The sequence below is a fragment of the Pholis gunnellus genome (genome assembly GCF_910591455.1).
Source record: "Pholis gunnellus genome assembly, chromosome: 20".
NCBI classification, from domain to species: domain Eukaryota; kingdom Metazoa; phylum Chordata; class Actinopteri; order Perciformes; family Pholidae; genus Pholis; species Pholis gunnellus.
In genome coordinates this window covers 8,093,224-8,107,524 of record NC_136547.1, presented here as the reverse complement: position 1 = coordinate 8,107,524, position 14,301 = coordinate 8,093,224, and the positions used below count along the sequence as shown (strand labels likewise).

General features: G+C 42.0%; 3 protein-coding genes across 3 annotated transcripts; 2 read left to right on the top strand and 1 right to left on the bottom strand.

Annotated features, from left to right (window-relative positions):
* Positions 1-1,339: 1,339 nt before the first annotated feature.
* On the bottom strand, positions 1,340-3,769 carry rbis (ribosomal biogenesis factor). Its single transcript, XM_079181489.1, has 4 exons — positions 3,715-3,769; positions 2,356-2,471; positions 2,143-2,259; positions 1,340-2,046 (listed from the first exon to the last, which is right to left on the bottom strand). The coding sequence occupies exons 2-4, from the start codon at positions 2,464-2,466 to the stop codon at positions 1,978-1,980; spliced, it is 297 nt and encodes a 98-aa protein (XP_079037615.1). The 5' UTR covers positions 2,467-2,471; positions 3,715-3,769; the 3' UTR covers positions 1,340-1,977.
* A 63-nt stretch (positions 3,770-3,832) lies between these two features.
* Positions 3,833-5,001, top strand: rad51b (RAD51 paralog B; the record flags this gene model as incomplete). The annotated part of the gene is made up of 1 exon (XM_079181486.1): positions 3,833-5,001. The coding sequence occupies exon 1, from the start codon at positions 3,910-3,912 to the stop codon at positions 4,999-5,001; it is 1,092 nt and encodes a 363-aa protein (XP_079037612.1). The 5' UTR covers positions 3,833-3,909.
* A 2,266-nt stretch (positions 5,002-7,267) lies between these two features.
* Positions 7,268-13,774, top strand: LOC306712280 (carbonic anhydrase 1). The gene is made up of 7 exons (XM_079181488.1): positions 7,268-7,408; positions 7,674-7,871; positions 9,610-9,728; positions 10,042-10,134; positions 10,260-10,322; positions 10,417-10,572; positions 12,203-13,774. Exons 1-7 carry the CDS (start codon positions 7,375-7,377, stop codon positions 12,320-12,322), a joined length of 783 nt encoding a protein of 260 aa, XP_079037614.1. The 5' UTR covers positions 7,268-7,374; the 3' UTR covers positions 12,323-13,774.
* The last annotated feature ends 527 nt before the right edge of the window (positions 13,775-14,301 follow it).

The following is a 14,301-nucleotide window of genomic DNA, read 5'->3' as shown; positions in this document are numbered from 1 at the left end:
GGTGCAGCGATGCAGCCCCACAGCCTGTGCTGCGGTGCCGCCATCTGCATCGCAGTGGGGAGCACCGGACACCTTAATAATGCATCTGCTACACTTTCCTCGCCAATCGTTTCCAGCTGAAAACCTTCCCCTCCCAATGTCTCTGCCCTAAAGGCGTGGATCTAATGCATTGCAGGCCACATCTTTTCATATTTCTTTTTATTTCCTGTGATTCTGCTGTCGTCTTTTGGAACTTTTATTGACGCCAAAGGGGATTTGCTTTCAGTATCAGCATCCTGCTTCGACCAGTTTACATCTTTGAAGCTGCTCTAATCAATATTTGTGTATAAACAAATGATCAAATTGCTGCTTTGGATGTGAAAGAACAGTTCCCCCTTGGCTTTACGTAGCATTTTAGTATTTAATAGTTTTGGTTTTATGGATTAAAGCTTTAATGTAATGGTTCCCTCTCGTCAGCATTGATTTCATGCTCAACAGGCGTCAAATGGCATAGTGGAGAATTTAGCAGGTAAAGAGTCAGATATTTCCCACAGGAGCTGCTGGAGACTAAAAACGAGTCCGGTGAACTCAAACATGACTCCAAATAAGTGATACATGTTGCTCCCTGACTGCTGGATGTAGAGACACACAACTGTTTGCTAACAAGTTCATCGTATCGTCTTAAAATCTACCTCCACTGGACAATATAATAAATCTTTATTTTAGCCATCCGCACCTTGAGAATCTCCTTCTTAGCTTATTTATTTCGTGGTTTGGTTTGTTTACAAGCCTCACTCCTGCTCTCAGCTTGCTCCAAATGAATTGACCCGCTAACTCAAAGGTCGCCATGAAGACAAGCAGTCAGCTGGGCCTCTGGTACACACATGACCTCTGACACCGATACCGGCCCCCTGCTCGCAGGTGGAGCCGGAAAAATCTATACTTCATCGTCAGGCGCAGTCCTAATAGAAATGACAGTGTGAAGCCCTGAAATCGATGGCTTGTACATGCAGGGCTTGGATACCAGAAACACCCGGCAGCATGATTCAGTCCAGCACGGCAACGCCACAAACTACAACCTCAAAATGAGTTCGATCAACACCTCTCTGAAACAAACACGGCGTTCTTAATTATGTTGGTGAAATTCTCATTTAAATACTGGTTTTGTAAACTTCTACATAAAGTTTTAATGATTTCCATGAGGACGACACGCTTTGAAGCAAACACTTTCATCACTACAAACAGCAGTCACAATGATCTCCTCTGTGACTTCATTTACAGGAACTCCAGAGCAGGAAAATAAAAGGTGTGAAGCCTTGAACTGCTTTGCCAAAAAACTCAAAGAGGATACGACGAAGTGCACATTTTGAAAATGTTCGCATTTAATTGCATTCCACATTCAAGAGGATGAAACAAAAAGGCGCCCATATCAACACTAAACAAAAGTAGAGATAAAACAATTAGTCAATCAAAGAGCAAACTAATTAGCAACTATTTTGTTAATTGATTAATAAGTTCAGCCACTTTCCAAGCAAAAAAAGACAAATATCTGAATCCGTTTTCTCAAATGTGGAGTTTTGCTGATGTTTTTATTATATACGATAGTGAACAGTTAGTTTTTAATAATTTTAATACATAATCATTAGCTGCAGCCCAGAGAAAGCAAACATGTCGACACAAAATACGAATTAATAACTATAAGAAAACTCATTTGTTACTGAAACATTATCACAACTGACATCGAACACAAGTCTGTTAATTGATTACATTTCTTTGCACTGAATATACAGAATGTTTAAAACTACACACACAAGGTTTTCCTAATATGCAATGACCGCAACCTCTACTCATTCTCAGCTCATCTGAAGTCCTCATTCTGACATGAGATGTCTCAATGCATTGGACGTAAGCTGACTTTGTTATTTCATGTCCAACACAGAGAGACAAACAGCTGGTCAGCGTGTTTGTCCTCAGACTTCATGACCAGTTCATGGTCCATTATAGCTGAGAGAAGAGTTGAGCAGCACTGTCAACATTTACAGATTCCTTTGGTGGCTCTCTGACAACCTAAAGACAAAAAAAAACACCTTAGCATTACTAACATCGAGAGGATTACGATGCTGGATGATAAATACAAGTTTTAATTCTTCTTTACGCCCCTACCGTTGTCTGTTTCTTTGGTTCGGGAGCAACAGACTTGGAAATGCTCTTAACTTCCCTCTGGACTTCTGTAAAGACTTGATTGAGTTTCTCCACTTTCTCATTCTTCACTGCATTGATCTGTGAATCCACAAATTACAGTTTGCAGCAAACACTACAAATGAGAATAAAAAAATATATGAAAGAAAGAAAGAAACAACAGAAAAGAGATCTTACGTGTTTGAGCGTCGTCTTAACAGGTTTCGTTCTGTTGTTGTGCTTCAAGTGCTTCTTTTCCACTCGAAAGACGTTCTTCTGTTTCTTCCCCTTTGGTTTATTCTTCCCCATGTTACCTGAGGAGAGAACACCAATTAGCTCGGCTCGGCTCACGGGAGGGATTTCATTTCTAGGTTAATCCTCCCTGCTGCGTTTGCCTGCTCTTAAGTGGTGGTTTACACATTACAGGCTCACCGCCCTACAGAAAGAAAGACAGATGTTGGGATTGTGAGCTCGCTCGTAAAACTTGAACAAGGTCAACAGGTTCAGATGAATGAGCTTAATTTATTATTCTGAAATGCTGCATGAATTGAGGCCAAACACAGCGATTTGGGCATTTTCCAATTTTTCAGCTGATTTCATGCACAACAGGCTCGACTTTTACCAAGAGTTGAAGCAAAAACAAAACAAACCGTCACCACAGTGGTCTAAAATAAGTAAAATATATAAGTCGCTTTAGAGTAAAGCTTCCAAGTGAATCCAATGCACTAGCAGTAGAAGCAGAAGTGATAATAAACATTTTATACATGTAAATTATTATATATATATGTGTGTGTTACATCAAAGGAAATGGCCTACCAACATATAAAAATAAAAGGAGATAAATAGTATTATTAACTTGCCAAAATACAGTCACGTGGATTGTAGGAGAGGATCGTAACAAAGTACTCAATGTAATGCAACTTTATACTTTTACTGCATTACATTTATTTGACAGTGTTAGTTTAGTTATCAGGTTGTAAATATAAATCAACTAATGGATTATTATACATTGTTATGCTGTATGTATTAAGATATTCAGCAGTCTGTAGATTAATTAAAATTAGCTCCACCTCTACCAGCTTCCACGTTAAAGCAATGAGCACATGAACACATTAATAATTGGAATTAAATAATATAATACTTTTCTGAAAAGGGTCGCAGTACGAGTGCTCTTAGTTTGGTACTTAAGTATATTTTGATGCTCGTACTTTTGTACTTTGAGTAAGAATTTGAATGGAAGACTTTTACTCGAGTATTTTTCCACACCGTGGAATAAAAGATCCGAGTAATTGAGTCCTGCTAATATCTAAAGGTAAACAGATAAAGCTCGTAGTCTGTTAGCTGGATAAACATGTAAATAAACATTCAACTGTATACGTCTCCCTCTGGATAAGCAGTTAAAATATAGGTTAACACCGATGTTGTTGCCAACACTGTACATGTGTGTCGCATGAGATATTTTTGTCATTTTCTCACGATGTTGATTAAATTTAACAAACGGGATATAAAACGGTGTTCATAGCTTAGCGATTCAGCCGTAAATACTTAAAAACAAACCGTGTTTCGGGAGCTGTTCGTCGCTGTTGATATCCTCACGTGCTAGCTGCTGCGACCGTTCTTTCCTTGTTACGTCATCTGCGTGCGACGGCTGTTGTCAAAGATGAAGAAGAAAAAGAAGAACACGACCGCCGGGCGAGCGTTTTTTTTTTTTTCTTAAAGCAGTTGATGGAGACACGGTGAGAAGACGCCAACATGGCGACTAGAAAGCTGAAGCGAGCCGGCGTTTCAGACGAGGTGTGTGAGCAACTCAAGCGACATCAGATAGAAAGTTGTAAGGACCTGTTGTCCCTGAGTCCTGTCGAGGTGATGAACGCCGCGGAGCTGAGCTACCGGAGAGCTTCGGAGCTACTGCAGTCGGTGAGCAGATCCGTCGCACCGCCTGTCACCACGGCCCTGGAGCTGTGGAGGCAACACTCCTGCTTCTCCACGTCGTTGCCCGCTCTGGACAGACTGCTGGGGGGCGGTCTGCACCGTGGGACCCTCACAGAGGTGACGGGGCCCTCTGGCTGTGGGAAGACCCAGATGTGTCTGATGCTGAGCGTCTTGGCCACTCTGCCAAAGAGCCAGGGGGGCCTGGACAGCGGTGTGATCTACATAGACACAGAGTCCGCTTTCTCTGCTAAGAGGCTGGTGGAGATGGCACAGAGCCGGTTCCCAGGCCACTTCGGCTGCAGGGAGAGAGCCCTGCAGATGGCCGGGCGGGTGCACGTCTTCAGGGAGCTCACCTGTCAAAATGTCCTCAACCGACTGGACAGACTGGAAGAGGACATCATCTCCACCGGGGCGGGTCTCATCATCCTGGACTCCGTGGCCTCGGTGGTGAGAAAGGAGTTTGACACGACGTTGCCCGGGAACCTGATGCACCGCAGCAACATGCTGGGCCACGAGGCCTCCACCCTCAAGTACCTGGCCCACCAGTTCAACATACCTGTGGTGCTCACCAACCAGATCACAACTCACCTGGGGGGTCAAGGCTCGGATGGTGGTTCTGGGTTCGTGACAGCGGCTCTGGGGAACACGTGGAGTCACAGTGTCAACACACGTCTCATTGTCCAGTATGTGGACGCACGCCAGAGACAGATACTGATCGCCAAGTCGCCCGTGGCTCCGTTTGCTGTGCTGAACTACACCATTGAGAAGCAGGGCATCTGTATGGATGGAGAGGACAGTCCGGGGGCCTTGTATGAGGGCACGGATCCAGGCCTCCAACCAATCAGGGTGCAGACGGAATTCAACTACAACCTGACTGAACCTATGGACCGGACTGAACAAACGCAGCAATGACTCTCCTGTGTGTGTGTGTGTGTGTGTGTGAGGCCAGAGTGTGACACGGTTACTTTATTAAAGCCAATACATAATTTCACCTGACTGGTTTCATCCTCAACAAAAGTTTAGATCTGACACCATATTTTTTGCCAATTGCCCTACTACTAGAATTCCCGAGCTGTAAGAAGTACTTAGATATTTTACTCAAGCAAAAGTAGTACAACAGTGTAGAAATACAAGTAAAAGTCCTGCATTCAAAATCTTAACTTCCAGCTACCAGAAACTTTCATTTTGTGCTGATGTTGGGCTAAAGCACCAGAGTCCCTTTACAAAACTTCTCATTTTACTGCAGCGGGGTGTGACAGTCCGCCTCATGCAGTCCTGGTTCTGGTTCTCCCGTGCCTCCCTTCCTTCCAGCGGGCCCAGCAATACGGCCTGGGCCTCCAGCAGCGTGGTGTCGGTGTTGGCTTCCAGCGGGGACCGGCGGAGCGGCGAGGCGATGCTCAGCTCCTGGCCGGAGGAAGAGACGCTGCTGCCGGCCACAAAGCTCTCCACATAAATGTCTCTATGTGTAATCCACATAAATGCATCAGTAGTGAACTGAGACTGTTTCATAATCTGTTAAAAGTTCAAAATGAATAGCATCAAAATGTACTTAAACTACCAAAAGTTAAAGTACTCATTATGCAGAATGACCCATTTCAGATTATGTATTAAATTATTGGATTATAATTAGTTTTCATCACTTAAATGTTGCAGATTAAGGTGGATAGTTTAATGTAACATATTACATGTTTTTAGTTGATTATATTTTGGGTTCTGTTAAGTAACTAAAGCTGTCAGACAAATGTAGTGAAGAAAAAGTAATATTTCCCTCTGAAATGTAGCAGAGTAGAAATATAACGTAACAATAAAATTGTACTTACAGTACTTCAGTAAATGTACTTGGATTTAGAAGTTAACTCTGGAGAAATTCCAACTCTGTTTCTTAAACACTAAAGCTCACCCTTAAAATATACTGAATTCAATATTATAATACAGAATAATACTTTTGTTCCAGTTGATTTATCTGTCAAAGCTGCATGGTGGGAGAACAAAAACAAAAACCCTGTAGTGTCATTAGCCAACAGCAGGTGGCGCCATAATACCATCACAGCAGTGTTCATTACAGGCTGAATGATTTCCTGATGAACGGAGCTGTCGTTGCACACTGAGCTACTGGCCGCTAGGTTGCAATCAAACTGCTAATTGAAATTTGGGAAGACACGTCATCAACAGAAGGATAAAAGGATTCCTCACCGAGACAATTCATCACTTCTTCATCATTTTTGTTTCTCCATACTTGTTGCATGTTAGTGGCATGTTTAGGTTATTAATATGTGATGATAATGTTGCCAGTTAATTCTCTGTTAATGCTCTCTGCTGCAGCACCATCACTGAGACACATTATGTGCAGAAGGTCTCCGGTGTTTCTAAACGGTCTCTCTGAACTTTGCAAGAACCAGATAACTCTCCTCAACGAACCGTATGGTTCCAAACACACAAGTTATACATTTATGTTTAAACATGTGTGTATGATTTAGAAATAATTCGTAATATTCTTTTTTATTTAGTGGGAGATCCAACTGAAACCATGCAAATAACCAAAGCAAACTCTTTAATCAAACGCCATAAACAACAATGTTGAAGCCAAACAACCATCGTTTCAATTGTTACAGTTTTATTACTTTGTTATTAAGATTCCATGTTTGTTAATCATTTGTCATCGTTTGCATCCCCTCGATGATCCAACAAGTAACAACTGTGCGTATGTATAATAACTTAACATATGACCCATATGAGGCCTGTCTACCTTGCACTGTTACGTCTTTGCGTCGTAGTACTTTATTAGTATATTTCCGCAGCCATTCTTTAGCCAACGCTCAGTTTGAAGGTGACACATATGCTGCGTGCTGTCGCGTAATTCCGTTACTTCCTGACTAAATTAAACCCGTTAGATGAGAGGCGAGAACGCGCTCGGCATTTTACGCAAGGAATACTATCCAACTCGATTGCCGCTTGCAAGTGAGGACTATTTACCACCACAGAGAGCGAGAGAGAGATAGAGAGAGGAGGGGGGAGAGAGATAGAGAGAGGAGGAGGGGGGGGAGAGAGAGAGAGAGAGAGAGATCCTCATTGATCCACAGTGTTGCAACGCTGCGGCGCATCTAAACTCCTCCCGGTCATTGCGCGGACATCATGTGGCTAACACCAGCCCGACACACACACACCGCTCACAGGGGACCCTATATAAGGTCTGCAGCTGTCAGGTGGACGACACTGGCTGCTTTGGGGACGACTCGCTTTAGGGAATTACAGCTCTAGATACCCGTACATCCAAACTCTATAACAATGTCTCATGCTTGGGGATACGCAGCTACCAACGGTGAGGCGCTCATTGCACGTACAGGCTATAATGCTATAATGACATTGCTGAGTGGTGTTACAACCTGTCACACCAGCGGGAACAGAATGAATGGGAAAGCAGGGAATGCACCGGTCACTGCAGAGATTTTTTTTATTCTGCACATTTTGAGGGGGCCTTTTACGCGCGTTTTCAGCGCATCACCATTCTCAAATATGTGTCAATAAAAACTCATATTTTAAGACAAATACTAATACTAACAAATGTATAATTATATCATTTTTAGGACCCGACAAATGGGCCGATAACTTCCCCATTGCCAATGGACCCCGCCAGTCTCCCATTGACATCGTACCTGGTGCATCAGCATACGACGCGGCGCTGAAGCCGCTCAAGCTGAAGTACGACCCTTCCAACTGCCTTGAGATCCTCAACAACGGACATTCCTTCCAAGTGACCTTCGCCGATGACACCGACAGCTCAAGTTAGTGTGCTATTAATAATGTATAAATACTGGCCGCTCAGTGGAGCCCGCACTTGATATCAACGCTCCACAATCTGATTAGGGAGTGTGCATTGTAATGCACACTCTCAACCTGGAGAAAATGCAATATTTTACTGCGTTTTCGATTATTATTGCAATGTTTTTAGATGTAATAGAGGAGCTTTACGGTGATTGGTTTGCAAACAAAGACAATCAATGTCCTCATGATGATTTATGGGATGCAGTAACCTGCAAAATGCGGCATTCAGGTTTAATGCGCTTCTGTGTGTTAACATCATCTCTCCGGTAGTCTCCACCTTAAAGACTATAGAAGTCAAGTACGTTAATATTCATATGGATGCATGGTTAATGCGCACCCGTTTCCACAAGCGCCAGTGATTTCACATTAGTGATCAAACAGACGAACATAGATTTTTCTTTTTCTTTCTTTCTTTATTTTGTGGTTTTTGTAACATGCATTTTTTAAACAAACAAAAAATAAATGTTGGTGATCAGGCTCCAGGGTCTCCATTCAAAAGCCGAGCACAAAGCATGCAGATACTAATTGAATTGGTAATGTAACCCCGAGCAAATATTTCCCACGCCGACTCTTTTCTGCAGCTATAGTGCGGTCAAAGGCGCAACAAAACGAAGGTTCTGCAAACAAACCTTGGCTCTGTAGACTGTTAATGCGCCAAATATGCGTGGTAGTGAGTTACCATGTAAAGATGCGGGGTTGTTTTCCCCCTTCAAAATTGAGCTTGCATTGGTTCATTTCTTTTCTTTGTTAATTGCATTTCTATTTTATTTCAGAAAGAGACGAGAAAGGGGATTTTAGATTTGGATGATTTTGGATTGGTTGTCCTTTAGCTGATCTCATAAAGGATTATGCAGATTATTGTTATCCAGCACAATCATGGATTATTTCTAGTGGACATGCGTCAAGATGAAAAACACAAAAGCACTTTTGCTAAGAATAAGAGCTAGATGAGTTAGAGCCTCTTAAATTCTCCCTTGGTATTTCATCGTGCTTATTCTGAACCCTGCCCTGCTAAATAAAGGACAAGCTAAGTCTGCAAGTCATCGTCATACATCATGTCATGCACCATGCGTGCACAGAGGAAATGATGAATAGCACAGACTCTATATTTATATTTTCCAGTATTCATTTAAACTCTGGCACAACCTCAAATGTCTCGATGATTCGTTTTGCACCTTCTCATTATTTGTAGTCGACTGCTGAGAAACAAATATCCTGTGTGTGTGTGTGTGTGTGTGTGTGTGTGTGTGTGTGTGTGTGTGTGTGTGTGTGTGTGTGTGTGTGTGTGTGTGTGTGGGTGTGTGTGTGTGTGTAAGCTTTTCGTAACAAAGCACCAGCAATAGAACAATATACAGGGTTATCTGCTACTTCGTATACTGCAAATAGATGCATTATGTAACATTGGGAGGAGGTTTGACGTTAACAATACCTGGACATCATTCAGGGCTGAATGTATTTGACCAGAGCTTACACAACAGGATCTGAGTCTGCATTCATGAAATAGGAAGTCTGCTACGGTGACACGAGTGTTTACGTAATATGTGTTTATTTATATACATATGTCCTATTCATCTTTTTAACCTGCTCCTCATGTTTTCATATTTTATATTCAGAAAGTGTAACAAAGTCTCATCAATGAGGCATTACTCAGGTTCAGTGTGGGATGAACTGACGGGTGATGTGTGTTTTGTCCTGCAGCTCTGAAAGAAGGCCCCATCTCAGGGATCTACAGGCTCAAGCAGTTTCATTTCCACTGGGGAGCTTCTGACGACAAAGGCTCCGAACATACCGTGGCCGGGACCAAGTATCCTGCTGAGGTACGGATCTGCTCTCACTCTAACGTTTTTGTTTTTATTTTTATTGAAATACATTTTTTTTTTTAAATGTATTTTTTTTTTTACATTTTTTTAATATTTGATTTTTTTTTAATTTTCAAATTTTCTTTAAAATTATTATTATTATTATTATTTTTTTTAAATTTTAATTTTAATTACATTTTTGCTTGTTCTATATTGTTATTTGCACTAAAGGTTACCAGATCACAAATGACAGGATTTCCGCTGTTCCACTCAATAAGATTACTTTCGAGGGGATTAGTTTTTGTTATTTATCTCTTTCATTTGTTCCCAGCTCCATCTGGTCCACTGGAACACAAAATACGCAAGTTTTGGTGAGGCTGCTAGCAAGCCTGATGGGCTCGCTGTTGTTGGAGTTTTCCTGAAGGTCAGTAGCAACGATTAGAGCATGTTGTTCAGTTTACTGTAGTAAAGTGCATACTTGTAGCCTATTGCAATGTATAATACTGTTGATCGTATAGTTAACTTTATGTGTATTCTTGTTTTTTTCAGATTGGTGGTTCAAATGCCAGTCTCCAGAAGGTTCTTGACACCTTCAGTGACATCAAGGCCAAAGTACGTGTCTATAAAAAAAAAACTATATTCTCCTGAATTTTATGATTTATGACAATTTGACTGACGTGTTCTTCACTTTGTTTGTTGTTTTCAGGGCAAGCAGACCACCTTCGCCGGCTTCGACCCTTCCACCTTGCTCCCTGGTTGCCTAGATTACTGGACCTATGACGGCTCCCTGACCACACCCCCTCTGCTGGAGAGCGTTACCTGGATTGTCTGCAAAGAGACAATCAGTGTCAGTGCTGAGCAGGTATGTGGCTATAGCTCACAGAGCCCATTCAGCGGGAGCAGAAGCCTTGGCTGCATGCCTAGAATAGCCCCGTCTGCAAATCCTCTCTTACACTTCGATCTAAATCAAGGGCTTAATTGTTCAGATTAGCTGAGCGGCTCAAACGAGAAGAAGAGCCCCTCTGTAATGGGGGGAAAGGCAATATGGCACTTTCAAAATGAGACCACCAAGAGAACGAGGGCAAACGAAAGTTCACACAGATGCCGTTTCTCGAGCACAGTGTTTCTGTTTCAGTACGTGGGAGTCAACAGGAAATGTCCACCCCACACATGCATCATTCTGTACTTTAGCTTCAGTCAATGGGTGATTTCATTCTGAGTAACCACAGTATACATCACCTGCATTTGCTAAGCATTTACTCCCAAAATGACCCCTAATCCAAGCACTTGAAATGGATATTTTACTTTTAACCACCCGTTAATCTAAACTAACAGCCTCTTCTGGGCAGGTTTGTCCTCGTGGACTTCAGGCCTGCTCAAATGTTTATTTCATGGCGGCGAGTAGGTGTCTCAAGGGTAAACGTGTGAGATGTGTTGACACAACCTTTAGACTTGGTGCCATATAAGGCAGCAGATAATGACAAAGGAGTCATTCATACAAAGTAATACATGTCATTAGTTAATGCTTTCTCATCAGGTAATACAACATTATATTATTTTGTCACTAATAAATAGTTACCCAATGTGTACATCATGTGGCTGCAGCAGTGTAATGACAATAGACTGATTCATGAGCCAGAGTTAATGTTAAACCCTTTAAAGTAGGTCATCTGACACCCTGCTGTAGCAGCTGACTGGTTCCTCTTGCCGTGTCTGACTTTTGACTCTCTTGGGAATACGCTTATTTGTTTTCTTGCGAGTTCGGTAAGAGGATCGATACCTCTTTCATGTCTGTACGGTAAATATGAAGCTTAGCCAGTAGCCAGTTATCTTATCTTAGAATAAATATTATATGTTTGCTGAAAATAGATTTTTTTCGTTGCTGGTAAAATATAATGCACCATCATATTAAGTAACATTTTAAAATTGGGGATTTTTACAATGTGGTGTTGCTAGGCCTGAATAATTTTGCCAAATACGCTTATTTACTTTCTTCCCGAGAGTTAGATGTGAATATTGATTCCACTTTCATGTCTATGCGCCAAATATGTTGCTACAACCAGAAGCGGGCTAGCTTTAGCTTAGCATAAAGACTACGAACAGTAGATAACCACAATTTGTAGTTTTTACACTTTTGTTTTTGTACAGATTAAACAAATGAGATTTAACTCTTTAATTGGTGAGTTTTAGAGGAGCTGGTAGGCTGATTTAGTTAACTTTGTACTTTAGCTGTTTCTTCCTGTTTATGCTAAGCTAAGCTAACCGACTGCTAGCTATGTCTTCATATTTAGTGCACCGACATAGGTGGTATCAATCTTCTCACCTAACTCTCGGCAAAGCTTCTCCTGAAGCATCAACAATACAACTGCTAGGGCACAACTCTGAATTGAAATCAATGACTCGACGGTGAGACTAGTGATGTGTTTTGATGAGTGACAGTCACAGCGGGTCAGCAGGAATGACTAACGGGGCCGTCTTCTTCCTTTTCACAGATGGCCAAATTCCGCAGCCTGCTCTTCTCTGCTGAGGGCGAGACCGAGTGCTGCATGATGGACAACTACCGCCCTCCCCAGCCGCTCAAGGGTCGCTCTGTCCGTGCTTCCTTTAAGTAATGCCCCTTCCCCCCCTTTTGCCCTTTCTGCCCTGTTGCCCTCTCCCTTCCCCCTCCCGTTAGTCAGAGTTACCTCTTTTGCAGTGAGCCACGAAGCACACATATCTCTCTCCGTCCAATTTTTTAAAGAAATTAGATTCCTGTGGCCCATTGCTTTAAACGCTGGCCATTCTATCTGCGATGTGAAGCACTTGAAGGATTTGCACGTTTCTATGTAAGTTACGAGCCAGCAAATATTCCCTGTCATAATTTATTCTAAAAGACAAACACTTCACGATGACTGCGACACGTTTACTAGGATTCAGCATCTGGTGCCAATGTTTTCGCAGATGTATGACCGGTGTTCGTAGGTCTTCTTTTGTGTCGACAAAGACCACAAGGATGAAAAAAGATTAAGATAAGCTGTAGTCAAAATGGTGCCAGCAGGAAGCAGAACCCATAAGCTAGTCGCAGTGGGCAGGGGGGTGGGGAGGATGAGACTACATCACCATCTGTGAGGAGGGTAAGGTGCAGATAAAAAAGACACACACACACACACTGGACACATACACTCCCGTTGCCAGTCTGTCTGTAATCTCTATCTGACTGCCAGCCTCTGCATCACAGCAGCTTAATGAAACGCTGCAGCCGCCTCCATCACAAACGATTGACTCAGAAAATCCCCCTCTGGCACACACACACACTCACACCATGGCACGCTCAGCCTCGTGCAGACATGATGCCTATCGGCGCTGACCTGCTTATTGATTTGAATGCAGTGCAGAGCAGCAAAGGACATGAGGACGGGCTTCTACTACTGTTAGATACCGAACATCATGACAATGGCTCATTGCTCTTATTTTGCAGCCTCATTTTTAAATCGTTCATGTGTTTGTCATCCTGAATTGTGTTTTTATTAGTATTGTGTCTTTTTTAACCTGACCGCTTATGCAAAATAAGTCTTAAGTGATTCCTAAATTATGTTTTGTAACCAAAAGCTCGGCTGCATTTTGATGCCGTGGTGAAATAGCCAATAGAGAGGAGCGATCCTCCTTTTCTATATGAAATACGTGTTGTTCTGAAACCCCAGCGAGTGCTAAAGCTGAAAACGCACAGTCGCCTTGTGGGCGAAGCCATAGTGGCGGATGCACAAAGCCAAGGAATAAATTACCCTACCAAGGAAGATGGGAAGAAAAGAAGCTGCCAATGGATCAGATTATAGTGTCAGCCTGCTGTCAGGGCCTGTATAGGAGAAGAACTAACAAAAGGCCATGAGAGGTGCTGAAGACCTCTGCTGTTAGCCCTGTATGCATTTATGAAACAATAAAGAAAGATTGCAATTCACATAAAAAGGAAAAAAAAAATGCCTTATGCCAATCTTTGTTAGGGACGTCCTATGAGTATGTGTTGTTGTCATTCTATTTCTGAAGTGGACGTTTTACTAGTGAAATAAATATATTTTATGACTAACAAGTGTCAAGTGTTTCGCTTCTTTCTTTACAATTCAGCAAATCCTCCATATTACCTGTTTGAGTCAATCAGACCACGTCATGTTTGGCATGCAGCCTGTCAGCCGTTCAGTGACTCTATTCTGTTGTGTCAACACCTGAAACCCAACAGGACTAGGATTACACAATCTCAAATGTCATGTTGGTGAAAAATGAATCTGTAAAATTACTATTTTATGTATGCTATATCTAAATAGTATTACTTCTGGGCTGTTTTCTCATATATTTCTCAGCCAAATAATTTTAAAATTAAGGAATGTATCAAAGAGACACCCATGTTGCAGTCGTATGTCTACATGTGCTTGAAAATGTTTAGGTTGTGCTGTCTGGTGAAATTATCTATCACAGCAAAATGTGAAACAGATTATTATTATTGAAGGAAAGTTAGTTCATTTGCATATTGTGTCAAACTAAAATAGGCCAAACACAGGAGGAAATACGTGTCTTTCTTTTTCAAAAGTGTATGATACTTTAAATTAGGACTCATGGCAAA

Coding starts and splice junctions, on each gene's coding strand:
- rbis (XM_079181489.1), bottom strand. CDS start 2,466: ATGGGGAAGAATAAACCAAAGGGGAAGAAACAGAAGAACGTCTTTCGA. Junction 2,260..2,355: donor TTAAGACGACGCTCAAACAC/GTAAGATCTCTT, acceptor GTGGATTCACAG/ATCAATGCAGTGAAGAATGA. Junction 2,047..2,142: donor AACCAAAGAAACAGACAACG/GTAGGGGCGTAA, acceptor TTTTGTCTTTAG/GTTGTCAGAGAGCCACCAAA.
- LOC306712280 (XM_079181488.1), top strand. CDS start 7,375: ATGTCTCATGCTTGGGGATACGCAGCTACCAACG. Junction 10,135..10,259: donor TTGTTGGAGTTTTCCTGAAG/GTCAGTAGCAAC, acceptor TGTTTTTTTCAG/ATTGGTGGTTCAAATGCCAG. Junction 10,573..12,202: donor TCAGTGTCAGTGCTGAGCAG/GTATGTGGCTAT, acceptor TCCTTTTCACAG/ATGGCCAAATTCCGCAGCCT.